General features: G+C 36.4%; 1 protein-coding gene across 7 annotated transcripts; it reads right to left on the reverse strand.

Annotated features, from left to right (window-relative positions):
* Nucleotides 1-6,237: 6,237 nt before the first annotated feature.
* COMMD6 (COMM domain containing 6) lies at nucleotides 6,238-19,253 on the reverse strand. Of its 7 annotated transcripts, none has more exons than XR_006721293.2 (5): nucleotides 18,875-19,223; nucleotides 18,774-18,785; nucleotides 9,396-9,548; nucleotides 6,888-7,022; nucleotides 6,238-6,447 (listed from the first exon to the last, which is right to left on the reverse strand). XR_006721293.2 is itself a non-coding variant. In XM_045509138.2 (5 exons), the coding sequence occupies exons 1-4, from the start codon at nucleotides 19,055-19,057 to the stop codon at nucleotides 7,924-7,926; spliced, it is 372 nt and encodes a 123-aa protein (XP_045365094.2). In that variant the 5' UTR covers nucleotides 19,058-19,251; the 3' UTR covers nucleotides 6,238-6,447; nucleotides 7,901-7,923. The 7 variants fall into 7 exon arrangements, 6 of the variants coding, with proteins under 6 accessions (XP_045365094.2, XP_010971844.1, XP_074234431.1 ...); XM_045509138.2 differs by lacking the exon at nucleotides 6,888-7,022 and adding an exon at nucleotides 7,901-7,947 and having other exon boundaries at nucleotides 18,875-19,251; XM_074378331.1 differs by lacking the exon at nucleotides 6,238-6,447 and adding an exon at nucleotides 7,901-7,947 and having other exon boundaries at nucleotides 18,875-19,253.

Consider the following 19,253-nt stretch of genomic DNA (forward strand, 5'->3'; position numbering starts at 1 on the left):
CTAAAAGAGAGGTGCTACTGGAATAAAACCCATAACAGGAGGCACTGGCAGTCAGGAAACGGGTGGTGAGGATATTGTAGACTGGAACACTGGTGACTCTTATGCTGTGGCAAAACATTTGATAAAATTATCACCATATGATACTTAAGCTGCAGACCACTTGCTTATAGAATCTATAGCTCTATGGCAGAGTTTCCCAACATATGTCCTACTGGTATTTTGGGTAGAACAATTTTTTGTTGCTCACGAATACCCTAGGCATTATAGGATGTACAGCTCCCCACCCATGAAATGCCCGTAATATGAACTGAAAATGATTTGGATTATCCTATATACTAGCCCCAGGCAATGTAACAATCAAGAACTTCTTTACACACTCTCTGATGCCTCTCATCGGAGCTGCTGCCTCCAGGTAAGAACCACTGCATTAGAGGAAGCAGCTGGAAAACAACATCAGAACATTCATGTGTTGGCTCCTTCTTGCCACTTTTGGCAAAGTTCTGCGAGAGAGAGAAACTCAGGCTAGGTTTACCTGCAGAGACGGAGGGAACTTCTCTTTGGAGGGGAGGTTCTGTCTGGCTGGATGCAGAAACTGGACGGGACTTTGGGGCTGTCTTGCTTGGGAAGGTTAAACACGTTCTGCAAGTAGAAAGAAGGATGTCTGCAGTTGGTGGATAAGGAAGAAGGAGGAAGACTAGCAGCGATGGCTGGTTTGCCTTAAAATTCCTTTTTTCCCTGTAGTATAGAAACAGAACTTTTAATTGGGCACACAGCTACTCTGCTACAGACATTTTTTAATCTTCTTTGGAGTTAGATGTGGCCACATGAATAGCGCCTTCCAATGGAATGTGAACAGAATGAGGTGTGTAATACCCAGGATCTGAGTTTATATGGAAAAGTATGCCCTTACTTCACCCTCCCTCTCCTCTGCTGGCTGATACGTAGGTGTGATGACAGAAACTGGAACAGCCATGTTGTTCACAAGATGGAAGCCACATGTGGAGGGTGGCTGGTCAACTACATAGGAGGAGCCTGGAGCCCTTGATGACTTACAGACAGCCACCAAATTAACTACCTTACTTAGTCCTCCTCATCAGGAAGACACAGGCACTCTCTTGTGTCCAGGATCTCACATATATTATCTTGCCCTGTTTGTTAGCTGGTTCAATTGTGAACTGAAGTGATAATACCATTAACTGAGTTCACAACATCATTCTCATTCATCCTAAGACATGAGCTGGGCTTTGTGGTCTGAACTGTCTCAGCAGCAGAACCTTTTCTTTTCCTTGATTTTTCGTCAGTTTTATTGAGATATAATTGACATATAACATTGTATTAGTTTAATGTGCACAACATAATGATTTGATTTATGTGTGTAGTGGGGAATGATTACCGCAATTAGTTAACATTCACTGCCTCACATAGTTACATTTTTTTTTTCTTGTGGTAAGAATTTCTAAGATCTACTCTCAGTAACTTTCAAATATACAATACAGTATTGTTAACTATAGTTACCGTGTTGTGCATCAGACTTCTAAGGGTTTTCTAAAAATTTTATTTTCTTCCAGTTTATTGAGATGAAACTGACATACAGCACTGTATCAGTTTAAGGTATACAGCATAATGATTTGACTTACATACAGCATGAAAGACTTCTAAGTTTTTCATGATCTCAAAATCTACAATACAGAACATTCCTAGCTCCCAGATCTTGGTTTCTCATACTATTGTCTAATGAAAAGAATGAGGGCTCCTGGGAGAAATGACTGATTATAGGACTCAGGCTGGAAGTATACAAGATGAGCCTGGAGCATCCTGTAGTGTCCAATGTCAGAAAGTTGTGTTGAAAAAAGAATTTTTTTAAGGTAGGGGTATGTCAAAGGGGCACAGGGGCCAAACAAAAGACCTCCCAAGTCAAAGTTGGAATGACTTGAGGAAAAACAGTAATCAATTGTAACCTCAAGTTTAAAATAAATATCCATGAGTTAATACTGATATAAATAAATAAATGAATAAACCAATAATGGGGAGAAGCGACAAATCTCTTCCACAGAAGAATTCCAAATAAAATATGTAGATGCTTCAACATAAAAGTCGGGGCATGTACTCCCACACTCCTTAAGTATTGGCTGCAGGTAGTGACTTCCTTTCAAAGAATAAAGTATGGGAAGAAGGGGGAAACGAGTGAGTTTACAGTGGAGAATCCTGACAAACACTGCTTCTGCCAGCTGATCAACATCAGCAGTCAAACCATGTTGCTGGTATGCACCCTCGACAGGATGCGAAGAAAACGCACTTTCCATATGTGATACCCAAGCTCCAGTTCAGAAAAAAATCAGACAGATCCCTATTAAAGCACGTCCTACAACTTACCTGACCAGTCTGAGTACTCCTCAAAACTGCCAAGGTCAACAAAGACAAGGAAAGTCTGAGAAACTGTTGCAGATAAGAGAAGCTTAAAGAGACATGATGACTAAATGTAGTATCACGTCCTAGATGGGATTCTGGAACAGAAGAAGGGTATTAGCTATAGACCAAGGAAACCTAATGGATCAGTATTGGCTCATCAGTTACAACAAATGCACCATAAGATGTTAATAGGGGAAACAGTGCAGAGTATATGGTAATTCTCTGTACTATCTTTGCAATTTTTCTATAAATCTAAAACTTTAAAAAATAGTTAATTTTTAAAAATATAAAGTGCAAAATAATTTTTAAAATTATTTTAAGAGATAATCCTACTTAAGAACTTTAAAAATAAGGCACCAGCATGTTGGAAATTCCAATCTCTCTAAATTAATGTGACTAATTTGCCTTCTTCACACATAAATCTGTTATGTATATTGCCCTGTTTCAGTAACAAAATATATGAAAATATTTGGGTTTTGCTTGATGAGCTCAGGGGCAATCTATTTTTTTCAGAAACAAAACACTCATTAATATGTTTTCCAACTTGAAAATAAGTTATTTTCCAAAAGTTTACTTTTAAGTCAAATGTTTAAACTTGAAACACACTTTCCCACAGAAATGTTGTTACAGTGGTTTATTCCCAGGCCAGCCCAGTGAAGCTCATTAAATTCATAAGCAAAATAGACATTTTCAATGAAAATAATGTAAATTATACTGTGGAAAAAAAAATCTGGCCTTTTAATTCAAAAGATAAATTTACACATGCAATTTAAATTTATTCTAATCATATCTGTCACCCAGCATTTGATCCAGGGGCTTGCTTTGGGCCTCTCCACATATCACCTTAAACCTTAAAATGAGGAGGGGGAGGAAAGTGGAGGGTGTTACACTCAGGTGGGTGGGAGATGGAGGGACCCTAAGCACAGTTCAGGAAGCCAAGTATGTAGTTTTAACCCGGATTGAGTGGGCAGGTGTCTGCTCTGATTCTTGTGGGTACAATGAAGTTGATACCCCACAAGACAAAGGAAGGGATAGAAAGGGGACTTTGCCTTCTCAAAATCCTAGAATCTTGAATGTGCTACTATCTAGAGTGGGCAATCAAGTACGTCTGTGGGCAGTTAATACACACAAATCAACTGACTAACTCTTCAGGCTGGTGGGATCTGAGGACACGGGTGCGCAGCAGCAGGGAGTGGACCTGGGCTCCTCACAGCAGTGTGCTACCCAGCAGGGGACACAGAGATGAAGCGGACTCACACTGGAGACCTGTGGAAATGCTGACAGGGTGTGAAGAGGACATAAATTCCCAACATGGAGGATCTGAAGAGGAACCTTGCGGTGGTGCCAGCCAAAATGTTAGACCTAGCTGGGCTCAGCATTTCTATAGCACAGCGAGGCCTACGTCTGATGTAGTTCAGGTCTGTCTATTCTGGTTTGGGAAGACGCTTTGTAAATAATCCTGTTTCTGTACACTATACATTTGTTAAAATAGAAAACATTACACCATAAAAAGAACTGTAAGAACTTTTCAAAAGCATACTAAAAAACAAGCATTTTTATCAAGTATTTTTAAAACCATGATACATATTTTTATAATGCATTATGGAGTTAAAAGAATTGTTTTTAACTGACACCCTCTTCAATGCTTATAACCTGGTAGACATCAACCCTTAATTTTCTTAATTTTCCATTGAGAATTCAAATATATATGACTGCATTTTTACAGTTTTGTAAAAGAACAAGATGTATTAATAATACATATTTTAATACATATTGATAATAGCAAGTGTATGACATGCTATAGCATAGACATGATGAATTTTATTCAACCATTTCTTTATTGACAAATATTCACTGCTTCCTTGATTTTGCTTTTTGCCACTGGAAATGCTACAACAAAAATCTTCATATGTTTTATCTTGTGTTACTCAAGTTTATGTTCACTTGCTGTTGTAACTAACACTCTAAAAATCTCACCAGCTTAACACAGTAAGTTTGTTTCTAGCTCACATCACTGCCTGGTGTAAGTCAGGCTGTTATAGTAAGGAGTTTGCTTCCAACCGTGATTCAGGGATCCATCTTAAGGTTTCACTATCTTAGATTCCTTCATTTCCAGCAGCAAGGATAGGAGAGCTTGGAAGGCAAGGAAAGATTTACGACAAACTCCGGATGTGGCTTAGGACACCTTTGCCCAGATTCCACTGGCTACATACAACCCAATCAGGAGGTCCCAGCCTAACTGCAAAGGAGGGTGGGAAATGCAGTCTTCCTGAGTGCCCTAACAGGAAATTGGTGAACATTTAGCCAATTTTACAAAATATTTTTACATTTTGGTGGCTTTATTCCAAAGGTTCTATTTCTGGATTGAAATTTCTGGACTATGAAATTTCTGTATGATGTCTGTGTGTCTATTACTTTGCAAAAGGACCATAACTTCTACTTCTGTCAGCAGAGTAGGAATACTCAGCCCCATTCCTGCTTTCCTAAATCTCCCCTCCATAGGTGCTAAAAGACTAGAAACTCAATTGACCAGATTCGTGTGTCAACAGGGTCCTGCTTTAACTTCCACCAATGATAAGAGGCACTCCTGAAATTAAGAAGGGTGAAGAAAGCAAGCAGCCTTTATTTCATTACACATGTTGACATAAGGCAGAAATAGCATGGATAGTGGCTTCCAGGTGACAGTCTGCATTGTGCAGAGATGATTAGGAGGGGCTTCCCCTGAAATTCCTGCATTTTCTAAAAGCTAGCAATGGTTTCTCCTGATGTGTTCTCAGTCTGACGTTCAGTGAGCATCTCATTTCTTGCAAAAAATCTCTTCCTACTTGGAATATTTAAAGCAATTTGTTTTCCAGACCAAGAACTAATTTACACAACAACCTAGCATTTCTCTTTTGTTTTGGTTCATGGCCCATTTTTTTCCCCACATATAATTAAAAATTTTTTATATGTCAATTATATTTATGTTTCTTATTATAGCTATGGAGTTGCTGTCTTCCCAAGCCCGAATTAACATAAATATTCTGTAAAACTTCAATTTTTATCTTTTACATTTAGGTCATTAGTCCAACTGGAATTTACCTTTGCATATGTTGTGAGTACTAGCATCACTTATTAAATCAATCCTGTTTTCTCACCCAACTAAAATACCATCTTTGTCTCAAATGTCTTGATCTATTTCTAGGCCACCTAGTCTATTCAGTGATCTGTCTGCTTACTCCTAACCAATGCCACACAGTGTTGATTGTTGTGGCTTTATAAAATATTTTAATAACTAGTTTGTAAATCTAAATTGAACAGAGATCATCTAACACAGTATCTTGTGCTACCAGGTTAACTCAGTTGTACATAAACTCAGAATAAAACCTATTTTTCTGTCTTTGTGCATGCACTTGAACTTTCTACAAATATTAGTAAGAGAAACAGCTGAATTCTTGGCTAATATAAGGGAGCAAAAGTCAATCCTAACCTGATTCCAAATGTTTGAGAAGCTGCCTCACTCTTCTCACTGATTGTTTTTATAACAAAAGACTGAATTTGTAAAGTCATGTTATCCTAATCAAATATTACTTCTGTCATTTATATATAAGACTATATATAAAGAACTCAGTATAAGATTTTATTTATAAAATGGGTAACATTACCAGTAATTTTTAAAACTATTGGTCTAATACTTAAACTTTTGTTGCTTTCTATATCATTCAATTGTTTGCCTAATTTATTCTTTTATTAAGATATAGTTCACATACCAGAGTTCACCCTTTGAAGTGTTCAATTCAGTGGCTCTTAGTACATTCACAAAGTTGTGTATTGATCACCACTTTGCAATACCTGTTTTTCTGATTTTTTATTATTAAAAAAATGAAAAACCGAAAGTATAATTTTCAGTCAATAAATATCACTGGATCCTTAGGCAGTTTTGGTGCAGAAAGTGAAGTCCATAATTTTAGAATGATGATAGCAATTCATCAATCAAGTAATCAGTTTTCACACAGTTTCAATAACTGCAGCAATTTCCTTGAACTGTCTGTAGAAATTCTGGAGAAAAAGGGGAAAAATAATATTAATTTTGTTTTAATAGAGAATATTTAGGTAGTTCTTTTAATTACATCTGACCAGCAGAGGCTCTAAAACATATTAAGTTTGCATTTTAATGTCAGATCCTCAACTACTATTATTGGAAGGTTACCATAAGAAACATACAGGTACAATTTGGAGCAAGCAAAAATACTATTGTAGAGTCGGACAATTAGTTCACAACTAAACTTTTTAAAAGCATACAACAAAGTTCTTTGAGATCACATCAGAAAGATTTCTTAAATACCCAGCACTGTCCTAGACAATGAAGTTTTGTTTTTAACAGATTGGTTCCCAGGCTTCAAATCGTTTTTAATTTAGTGAAAATTCAGACTGTGTTTCAGAGTGACAGGGGCTGCCTTATCAATTACAAGAGAGACTCAACACTGACAATAGCTTACATGGTAGAAGTTTATATCTCTTTCAATTAAAAAATTAGCTGGTATGGTGGTTCTCCTGTAGAAGTCATCTTGTTTTTTTAAGCCTCAGATAAAAGAGGGATAAAACAAATTCTGTTTTCCTTTCTTCTCTTTTACCTGCCAAGAATTAGGAGACAAATTGGATACCCTCTTATGATTCACATCCTGGTATTTTCCTTTTTATTTGGACTTAATTCTCTATTTCACTACTTAAAAGAGTATCTGTATTTTGTTTTAATTTATATGTAAATCTGTTATGGAATAAAGCAGGAAGTAACTATTTCTATATAAAACATATACTGAGGGTCAAAACTGCAGCTACAGGATAGATATAAATTAGAAGCTCAAAGAATGTTCCTTGGCTCTCAGTCCTGTAATGTGACTAACAGACTCTGCCTGGTTAGCTTTAAGCTGTGTAAAAACTATATTTAAAAGAATTGCCCCATTTGTGATTTTTCTTTTCCTACGAGAAAAAAAAATTTAGAGGTGAAATCAAGGAGCACAAATGCTACAAAGAAAAGTAAGAATTAGGCCAGGATTATGAATTTTAAAAGCCTGAAACTTACATCCTTTTTTGAAGTGTATTTGGTTTGTATATTCTGTTGAAAGCTATTCATATATCATAATATACTACATTTATTTCCTTTCAACCAAGTCCTAATTTCTCCCAAGACACTAATTAGCATTAATAATGTTAAATCTGTGACCCTTTCTTGTTCGAAAGCAGAAATACCTGCTTCAAAGGAAAGAAATCAAAAGAAAATCCTTAGAATATAATTTGTAAAATAAAACTACAATACAACCCATGAGTCCTACTTCTGGATATATATTCAAAGGAAACAAAATCACCACCTCAAAAAGGTATCTGCACTCCCATGTTCAACGGAGCATTACTCATAGTAGCCAAGGTATGGAAACAACCCAAGTGTCTGCTGACAAGATGAAGAGAGAAAGAAAATGTGGTGTGTATATATGCACAACAGAATACCACTCACCCTTAAAAAGGAAGGAAATCCTGTTATTTTTGACAATATTGATGAACCTGGAGGACATTATGTTAATTGAGTAAGTCAGACACAAAACACAAATACTGCATGATCTCACTCATATGCAGAATCTAAAAAGTGGAATTCATGGCAGTAGAGAGTAGACAGTGGCTACTAGGGCTGGCGGGTGGGGGAAATGAGGAGATGCTGGTCAAGAGGTACAAACTTTCAGTTTAAGATGAGTAAGTTCTGGAGACCTAATGTACAGTATGGTGACTAATAATAATGTAATAATGCAATACTTGAAATTTGCTAGAGAGATCTCAGGTGTTCTCAACACACACACTATGTGAAGTGATGGATATGTAAGTTAGCTTGACTGGTAATCCTTTCAGGTATACCAAAACAACACATCACATGCCTTGAATTTTAAACAATTTTTATTTGTCAATATACCTCAATAAAGCTGGGGGGGAATGAAGTTTGTAAAAGAGATCAAAAGCATCCGAAAGTGATATATGAGAGGCTTTTCTTAAAAAAGAAGCCTGGGACCAATGTATTTTTAGTTCTATAAGGAATTCTCATTATATTTCCATTCCATTCACTATGGTAGCTTTTTTTTTTTTTTTTTTTTTTTTAAGAGTACTTGACTTTTCTTAAAGTAGTAACTGCTGTAAGGAAGGATTCCTATCTATTCACTCACCAAAGGGATCAAAGCAAACAAAAACTCTAAGGTCAGTTAAATCAGCCCATGACAAAGAATTTCCCTGTATGTACATTTAAAAGAAAATCTGCAGAGAAAAAAATGTGACAATGAATATATACATATTCATGTATAACTGAAAAATTGTGCTCTACACTGGAATTTGACACAACATTGTAAAATGATTATAAATCAATAAAAGATGTTTAAAAAATAAATAAAATTAAAAAATGAAAGAAAATCTGATTTCTCATCTACCTCCTTTAATTCTTCCTTGCTTACAGAAGAGGTAGAATGGTAATATATATAACATGATTCTAAATATAAACTATTAAGTTACTCACATTCCTCACAGATAAAATTAGTCATCAAATGGTCTGATCTGCATTTTATAAACATTATTAGTCAGAAAATTCAGTGTCAATACAATTCAAACGCAAGATCCATTTAGCTTAATCATTCTTGAATATTAAGCCTAAGAAGAATAAAAGAGTTAAATGCAAAGTAAATATCCTGCTAGAAAAGATGCAGATTTCCTAAATATACTAAAGGTGAGCACTGAGAAAGTGATCTAATATCACAGTATACAAATTCAGATTATATTGAAAATATTGAAAATAACTTATCAAATTCCCAAAGAAAACAAATCCAGATCTTTTGTATGTATTAACAAATGAAAAGCACATCAAAATACTTGCAAATAAAAAGTTAAATTTTTCTCTTAAAAGAGATTTTATATATATATTTTTAAGCAGCAATTACAGAGCAATGAACTAAAACTGAATGAGTTAAATTACAAACCTGAAACTGTGGAATTGTCATTTCAAAGGACTTTTTCTTTACTTGGCCTGAATCATCAGCCACTTTGAGCATCACTGCAACGTAAGGATACTTAAGTGACCTGCAACTGTCCGAGCTCACAGCCATACCCAGCTTCCACTGAAAGTCTAGAAGCTGTAATGAAACAATACAAAACATCAGTTATAATATTTCCCTGAATGCAGATATTTATTCAATTTTACTGCTCTCATATTCAACTTTTAATTTCAATGCCAATCATAATAAAAGAAAATGTCTTCATTTTAATATTGCTAGGGGGATACTCATCAAAGGAACATGGAGAGAGGTAATAAGGGCTATAAATAGAGTAGGAAAACAATATTGTCATAGTTACAAAAGGGGAAAAAAAAAAAACACCAAAATCTCCACTGGATGTGTAACAGGTAAGTATGGCAGTACTGGTTTTCCTTTTCTTTTGCTCCTGTACTTAGGAGGTTCCAAATGTTTTGGACCATCTCTTATTTCACTTTTCTGTTCCTCTATTTCACAGCCCAAAAGTCCTAAAAAAGAAGATGAGTTATATACCGTCTTCATATTTGATTGAGACACATGGGAACCATTCCAGTTTCTTTCCTCACCACAGTCCTTGACCTGAGACCTCACACTAGCATAAATCCTGGTGATAGGTGGTTTTAGATTTCATCACAGTTGATGATGGCTACCTGTCAGGTGATGTGCTATGCAGTTTACATGTATTAAATGCCTCACTGAATCATCATAGTATTATAGGCTATTATTTCCCATTTTGCAGATGACAAAACAGAATTTCAGAGCATTTATATAATACACACAGGGTCACACATTTCTGGACTCCTAACTGAAACCAAAGTCTGTTTGACTCCAAAGATGACATGCTTATTGATTATTGGCTGCCTCAATACTTTTTAGCTAATTCTTTGCAATGACTGTTCAGGGTTGCTATGGCATAAAACAGGGCTGGATAAATGCAGCTCTTAATACCGACTTTAAAACATAAAAGACAATGAGTGGAGGAATTTTGATTCTTGTTCCCAAAGCTTAGGTGGGTACAGAGTACATAGCAAGCACTCACAAAAAAGGACTTGTTTATTGACTAATATCTTTTGCTGCCAAATTAATGCTTAGTGGGCAAATGGCTTTATTTATTAATAAAAAAATTTTAATGAATTGCGGGATCAGCATAAGGACCAAAACTTCCTCCTGTCTTCAGACTGGCTTTAGGCCAATCAGCCACAGCATGAAGGCTAGGCTGGTGCTAAAAAAAGGTTATCATCTTTAATAAGTAAAAAATCACATAGATGCATTTTAAATGTTTCCCATACAAAAATAGAGAAAAAATCATAGGCATACAATAAAAGAACTACAAATGGCTAATAAACATATGAACGGGAAACAGGGAAATGCAAATCTAAACCACAATGAGATACTGCTATACACCTATCAAAATGTCAAAATTTTATTAGAATTGTTTTTTTTTTTAATTTGTTGGTGAGGGGAGGTAACTAGGTTATTTTATTTTTAGAGGAGGTACTGAGGATTGAACCCAGGACCCTGCGCACGCTAAGCATGCACTCTACCACTGAGCTACACCCTCCCCACAGAATGTCAAAATTTTAAATCTGAAAATTCCAAAACTGGCATGAAGGATGTGTCACAGGGCTGTTGATGGAAGTCTAAATTGGGCCAATCTTTTGGAAAGTTGGCTTTACTTAGTAAAACTGAAATTATGAATATCCTGTGATCCAGAGATTTAATTACTAGGGATAACTTAGAAAAACTTGTGCATATGTACACAGGATACTTATAGTAGAATGTGCCTAGCAGCTATATTCATAATAGCCCTAAACTGTAAACAGCCCAGATGTTCATCAGTAATAAAATGGATAAATGAGATTCTGTACAGCAATGAAAATGAATGAACTTCAGGTGCATTTAAAACCAAAACTCTTGAAAGAAACAAGTTCAAAACTTATGAGTCCTTTCACTTAAACTTGAGAAATAGGAAATACAATATTGTTTAGGGATGCATACACACATGCCAAACTATAAAGAAGATGATTATCACAAAAGGATAATGGTTACCTCTAGGGAGGAGGGGAAGCAGAGGTTTGACTGGGGAGAGGCATGAGGTGGGCTTCTGGGGTACTGGTAATGCTCTGTTTCTTGAGTTTTGGTTGCAGTTACACAGATGTTCACTTATAAATTACTCTTTTTTTTGGGGGGATAACTATTTGAGGAGATGGAGGTTAACTAAATATATTGTGGTGACCATTCTGAAGTATATGTATGTCAAGTCATTATGCAGTTATATGTCAATTATATCTCACCAAAATGGGAAAAAACTATTCATTATGCAGTTCATATGTTATACATGTTTTGGTACATACGCTGTCTCGTATATAAAGCAGGGGAGGGGAGGATATAAATCAGTGAGTTCCATATTTCTGGTTGAAAGGAAACATTTACTACAGGGTAGTTGATCAAGAGAAAGCGTTAGAGGGAATAGAGCTCAGTTTTGAGGAATAACAGAACTGAAATTGACAGGGAAAAATGTGTCTTCTTTATATATTCCATACACACCTAGCAAAGAATAAATGCTTAATAAATATTAAGCTGAACCAACTTGAGAAGAAAACAGTCAATATCTGGCTGAGGGACATAACATCTATCTGTCTTAAAGAGAAAGGCTCTTACAAGGAAGTATGGAAAATAAAGCTGACAAGAGATCAAGAATCAAGAGGCTAATAATTTTTTTGCAAATTGTATGAGTTTTCAATATACTCTCGTTTACCGTTGACTCTTGAGCAATGTGTGTTTAAACTGCAGGGATCCACTTACACAAGGACACTTTTCAATAGTAAACACTACAGTACTACATAATCTGCAGTTGGTTGAATCCACGTATGTGAGGAACCTAAGATATGGAGGGTCAACTATGAATTATACATGGATTAATCCCTGTGTTGTTCAAGGGTCAACTGTACTTCACCTTATTACGGAAAACACTAAGTCATTTAAACTTTTCCTATAGCCAGTGGGTACTCACTGAATGTTTCGGAGTTCAGAGAATGGTACGATTTTTACCAATTTAAAAACATTCATCTGGTGGCAGAACATAACAATCCAGGAATGAGGTTTTAAGTGCCAGAACAAAGGTGGTGAAAGGTAAGTTTAAGCCAATCCTCTGAAGAATGAATCATTAGGCTTTGACAATTGTCTTCAGAGTTAAGGTTGTTAACAAAGACAACTGTAAAATTTTGAGTCCAGATGACTGGGAAAATACTAATATCTATCAATCGGGACTTTATATATTTTAAGTCTGAAGGTATTATCAAGCAGTGATAAGGAATATCTAAATAGGAATGTTTAATAAGTGATTAAAAATCCAAGAACAGAGTTCAGAGATTTCATGACTAGGGATAATTTTTTATATCAGTTCAGTGAAAATATTCAAAAATTTAACTGAAAACTTCTTAAAACATATTAGCCTGTACAATTCCTTGATGCAAGAAGTTCCATTTTCAATGTCCACAGTAAAATGGTAGAGTAAAACATTGCTTATTTGATATTCAAAGTCTGAAATAAAACTCTGGATTACCTAGAACATTTCAAGCAGAAAAGCAAAGAAGGAACACAGTATGCTGGAATTCAATGGCCATTATAGTGGTGAAACTGGCAGTGGGGCAGTTAAGGAGAGTTGTCACTTACTGTGCAAAGTTAGTATTCATGGGGAAAAGAGAGCTGGGATTAGCTTTATGGGATGAGAGTTTTTCCCAAATTCTAAACTGAACATTTAAATGCAAATTAAAAGAAAACCTTCTAATAAGTGTGGTTGAGTCTGAAATAGGAATTAATTGCATAGGATATTTTTAAAAAAAGAAAAAAAGAAAAAAAAAACAACAAAAAATCAGAATAGAGCACACATCACTATGGAGAATATTAAGAATGAAGTAATGTAGCCTCAAAATTGTTGTTGGATGAAAATGATTTAAAAAGGTAAACATACAGAGAAAAAAAAAGCTAGTAGCAAAAAGAATATGAAAACTCCCAGAAGAAAAATGAATACAAAGGAGAAAAATAATCAGAAAGCAAACACAGGTGAAAAGGTAAACAAAGAAATTAGCTGTAGTCTGTCACAATAAAAATTAGTTGATACAGAAGCTGAAGTTATTAGTAACATAAAAACATCACTATAAAAACTACCTATAAAGAAAAAAATTCAAGGCCATTTTAATTTAAATTTAATTTTTATTTTTTTATATCATAATATAGGAGAAAATTAGAAAAATAACTGTGTACAACTCTAGCATTCTAAAAATATGTACATATTCCTGAGTGCCTATTTCTAATTTCTAGTATTTGTATGTAATTTTTATAGCTAGAATCACAAAATACACTTTCATGTTCTCTCCTTTTTAAATGAGTTTTCAAATGGAAAGAATGTTAAGTGTTATGCCCAGATTAATCTCTCTCAAAAGGGTTATGAGGAAAAGACTGACTAAACTCATCCAAGGATATAAAACTAGTAGAGCTGGTATTCAAATTCAAATTTGCCTGATTCCATTTTCCATGCCTTTTTCTGTATCCTGAGCTGAAATATGATTACCGCTCAGAATTAAACTAAATTCTAGTAGGTCAAGAAAGTAGACAGGTCTAGGATTAGGGGCAAGAATTTTTAGCATCTTCTATAGGCTAGACCTGAGCTGTCCAATACAGTACTCACTAGCCAAATGTGACTATTTAAGTTAACTTAAAATAAATAAAACTAAAAATTCAGTTTCTTAGTCTCACCAGCCAAGTGCTCAAGAACCATATATGGCTAGTGCTACCATATTGGATATGGCCAATGCAGAACATTGCCATCATCAGAAAGTTTTATCGGAGAGTGCTGTGCTATACTCTGTGCTAAGTACTTTATAAATGTAGAAATTGGCTATAGCATGAGTTATTAGCAAATTTCTACTTGAGAATTCATATTAGATCTCATAAGTGTACTACCTTTGCTAAGTCATCAGCCTTCCTCATCTTGTTTAAGGACACCTTCATCCATACTTTGATTTCCTTCATAGCACTTATCAGTATTTAAAATTATCATGTTTACTTATTCATTACCTGAGTCCCCAAGGAAATACAAACTCCAAGAGAGCAGGGGCATTATCAATCAGTTACTGCTGAATCTACTAGAATATTATCTGATACAAGGTGACGGCTCAAATGAGTTTTTACTGAACTAGTATGTTTAGAAGTTCTGGGGTATATGGTAACTGGTCTTCAAAGAGATCCTCCAACAACTAATTCTACCCATCTCTGTACATACATGTCACTCCTCACATCAAGAAGTGGAGCTTATTTCCCTCTGCATCAATCTGAGCTGTCCCTGTGACTGCCCTGACCAGTAGAATATGGCTGAAAAGGTGTTCTGGAATCTTTGAGCCCAAATCTTAGGAGAACTGGAAGAATCTGCTTCCTTCTTCATGGAACACTGGCTCTTGGGACCCTCCCTCTTGGAATCCAGTCACCATCATGTGAGCAGCCATGTGAAGGAGAACCAACTGACTCCAATTACCAGGTCTAGCTGAGTCCTCACCCCAAGCCATCACAAGCACATAAGTGAGCCCTCTTCACTTCCAGCCCAATTAGGCTCTTAGATGACCTAAGCCCCAGCTGACATGATGCGGAGTAGAAACCACCATCCAGCTAAACCCAGTTAACCCACAGAATCAATGGGAGATAACTAAACAATAGTCTTAAGTCACTAAGTTTTGGGTGGTTTGTCATGTGACAACAGATAACTAAAGCAGGGCAAGCATAGCAATCTGAAAACAGCTTTGTCAATAAACTTAATAAATGATTTAACAAAAATAAGTTCTCAAACTATGTAATTTGACCTACATTAGTTTACAGAAATTTAAGCAAATACAAATAATCAAAAAATTTTCATTATTTGGTTAGTGTTAATTCCTCTAGTAAAAATAACACAGAAAAAGAAAGCCTTTCCCATGAAACACATTCACTACTAGTAAGTTCACACTACAACTTCCCCACAACATAACACAAATACCACCTTCCCTCAAAAATGTTTTTCATTCTCATTTTTTTCGACTCATGATCCCTATTCTCCAAGTGACTCAAGTCTGAAACTCTGGTCAACTTTGATTTTTCTATTTTACTCAAAACACGTATGAATTGCGAAAGCAGTCGTACATTTATGAATTATTGCATAAACTATACAAAAATTTAAGTCACTATGTCTCACAAATGGGAAGAGGGAATTTGGCACTAGACATTGTGTCAATAAAACATCTTTCTTTTGATTTATGCTATAAAACTAGCAAGAAGGAAAGCAATAAATGTGACAATAGGAACAATCATCTATGATAAGGAGTCCTAATTAGACATCTACAAGCATTGTGAATTGCTTCAAAACAATGAGTATGAGTATCAGAATGCGAAGTAATGAACAATCTTTGACCTGTGGTGCTGGACAACATAGAAATATGGTTTGATAAATTTAACAAGCTCAGACTCTGAAGTCAGACCTGAGTTTGAATCTTAGCTCTGCTACCTTCCAACCACTGTGGTTTAGGACAAGTTACTATCTCTTTATGCCTCAATATTCAGAAAGTATTTACTAAATAAGACTGTTCTAGACATGGGGGATGTAGAAAAGAATAAAACAAAGCTCTTGACCTCAGGAACCTACATTCTGGTGGGGAAGACAAAGAATAAACAAATAAATAGATAAAGAAGTTGTAGTTTGTTAAAAAAAAATGCAGAGTAAGAGGACAGACCAGGAAGCTAAGAATCAGTTTTTGAAGGGACTTTAGGCCAATGAAAGTATTTAAGACTTCTTTCTAATGTGAAAGGAATCTCTGAAAAGGCTTCAAGTGGGGAAATACCTGGTCTAACTTACATCGCAAGTATCCTCCAGGTTGCTGGATAGGGCATTAAGTTTAAGAAGGAAAAGGAGACCCAATTGGGAGCCTACTACAGTACCTAAGCAAGGGGATGGTGGCTTGGACTCAGGCGGCAGCAAGGTGAATATAGAGAATATTTTTAATGGTAGAGAAAACAGTATGCTAGGGGATTGTACGAAGGTTGTGAACTCACTGTGAACTGGAGTTGCGGTCCCAGTTAACCCTGCTCATTCATATACTGGTGAGAAACATTTAAAGAAAAAGAGAAGGTATCATAGCTCAAGGATTTCAAACTAATATTAGCCCTAAAAATTAGCTATATCTGGTACATATAAAAAGCTACAAACAGAAATGATTTATAGCTAGGTCAAGGCTTTCCCCCTATAATACTGAATACACATAATTTTCATCTAGTAGTATTATACTAAAAAACACTTCATGAACCATAAATAAAAAATGTTCAATTCAGGAGTTCCTGGAGGTGAAACTAACAAAAGTGTGAGCCCCCATAATGATTAGGGAGGGTCCCTGAAATTTTAACTCTAATTGTCCACACTAAGTTACCAGCAATTTGTCAATTACAGTTTAGGTTTCCCTACGCCAGCATTCGTTTTCAGAGTTTTCTGTTAAGTTGTGATTCTCTGTATTTACCTGTCTTTCCAACTGGGGTGCAGTGCCCTGTGACCCCATCTCTCTGATGGATCCTAGAAAAGTTACTGATTTTTCAGTTTGTTCAGTTTTTACTTGCTTTTAAGACAGTGATAATTTCTAAGCTCTTTACATGCTTAAATAGAAACTGGAAGTCTATCACTTTTTATAATTTCCTTCATAGAGGTGTTAAACATCTTTTGTTAGATTTATTGCAAAGTACTTTACAGTTTCTTTATTAATAATGTAAATTACTTCTTTAAAAAATATTATTCAACTCTCTGTGTCTGAACTGTAGAAAAACAATTGAATTACCTTGCTAAACTCTCATATTAATTCTAACAGTCTGTAAATTATCTAGGCTTTTTCTATGCAAACAATTGTTTAACATGTGAATGACTGCACAGAATGGATACAGATTAGGCTGAATGAGACCCTAAAGATGTCCACATCCCTGAAACCTGTGACTATGTTATCTCACAGGACAAAACAGACTTTGTAGCTATGACTAAATTAAGGAACTTGATGTGGGGAGGTTTTTCTGGATTATCCAGTTGGGATTTAGAAGAGGGAAGCAGGAGGGTCAGAATCAGAAACGGTAATATGATGATGGTAGCAGAAAGAGACATGATGACAGTAACAGAGGCTGGAATGTGCTTTGAAGATGAAGTACAGGTCACGGCCAAGGAATGCAGGCAGCCTCTAGAAGCTGAAAAAGACAAGGGAGCAGATTCTCCCCAAAAACCTCCAGAAGGAATACAGCCCCGCTGACACCTTGATTTCAGTCACACAAGACTAATTTCGGACATATGACGTCCAAAACTGTAAGAATAAACTTGTATTGTTTTAAACACACTTCCCCCTACACCCTGCACAAAAGGTTTAATTTTTAAAAACCTGTAATCTAGCATAATACAGTGTCAGGATACCTTACTCAAATAAACATATGACTTAACGTAAGTAAATGGGTAAGATGACTTATGAGAGATAGAATCAAAGTTACTGAGCAACTACTCTGAGCAAAGCCAGATAGGGGGTTGATTACTATCTCTCTGAGTTCCCCCTACTTCCCAGGAATCCTCAAAAACAGCAAGATCAGCTGGAGACATGTCACAGAGTAGTCAATGGACATCTCTCAGCCTCTATGTTCTCATTATTTATCTCAGCCCTTTCTAATACTTTGTGGTCCTGGGTAACTCCTGTCCTCAAAATATTCTAGTTTGAGTACTCTTCTTCTGGGAAGTGTTACAAGTCATTTGTCTAAAAATAGTTCAATAGCTGAAAAAAAAAAAAAACACAAGAACACCTGAAACAAAGAAGCGGTCCTAAGATATATTTAGAAATTCTAATTCTTATTCCAAGCATAAAAAATATACATTGAAAGGTTAAAGAGGTAAACTCTGTATCTTCAAAATAACTGGTTTTTAAAGACTAAGAAAACGTCTGCAGTGCTATCTTTGTAAATTTTAATAATTCCTCATCTCTACATATCACTTTAGAAAATACTGTGTACCTAGTGTCGAATCAACGGCGCTTAATCAAGGAAGAACAATACTGGGTCTGTACTCTTTGGCCTGGAGTGGGTAGAGGAGATTACATTACAATGGGAGTGGCTACCATCTCAGGAGCAACGCAGGCTGGAAGGATGAAAGATACGGACTCGCGGACACAAGCCCTGGACACCGTGGCATGGTCCTGCGGGTGCGAGAGGTGAGCGGAGGGCCAGGTGCTGCCGCCCGCCCCTTCCCCCGCCCCGAGGCCGGCTGAGGACAGAGCAAGGTGGCCACTCACTCACCTGGTTGGTGACCTGAAATAAAAGCAGAAAACAACATTTACGGAATGCTCGTTCTCGCTCCGGAGCCACGCTGCCCCACAACCTTACAGGCCAGCTCTTACCTTGGATTTAGCATCCAGCAGCGGCTCACTAGACCCCTCCATAGCGGGGTCCAGGGGCTCCCACCACCCACGGAGGTGGACGCTCCGGGGCCACAAACACTTCCGCTTCCGCTTCCCGCCCCTTGCGGCCCAGCGCACGCAGCCGACGTAGGGGCCCGGAACAAACATCTGTGTGAAACTCATCCTTAGTCTCAACTAAACATCAGGTTTTTTGGAGCTGATCAGTAACGACAAAAAATAATACAAGGGAAAAGGTCCTAAGATTTGCCAGATACCTTTTGAATGGAATAACCGATTAACTTTAGGGTGTCTCCTCCCCCTACTTACCCCGTAGACGTGGACTGTTCCAGTCTGACGCCCCCGCAGCGCCCTCTGCGCA

Source organism: Camelus bactrianus, chromosome 14 (genome assembly GCF_048773025.1).
Source record: "Camelus bactrianus isolate YW-2024 breed Bactrian camel chromosome 14, ASM4877302v1, whole genome shotgun sequence".
In the NCBI taxonomy this organism is placed as follows: Eukaryota; Metazoa; Chordata; class Mammalia; order Artiodactyla; family Camelidae; genus Camelus; species Camelus bactrianus.

What these genes read in the sequence shown, in the direction of transcription:
- COMMD6 (XM_045509138.2), bottom strand. Translation starts at nt 19,057, where the DNA reads ATGAGTTTCACACAGATGTTTGTTCCGGGCCCCTACGTCGGCTGCGTG. An exon ending in TGACAATTCCACAGTTTCAG is followed by an intron (nt 7,948 to 9,395) that starts GTTTGTAATTTA and finishes AATGTCCTCCAG; the next exon opens with GTTCATCAATATTGTCAAAA.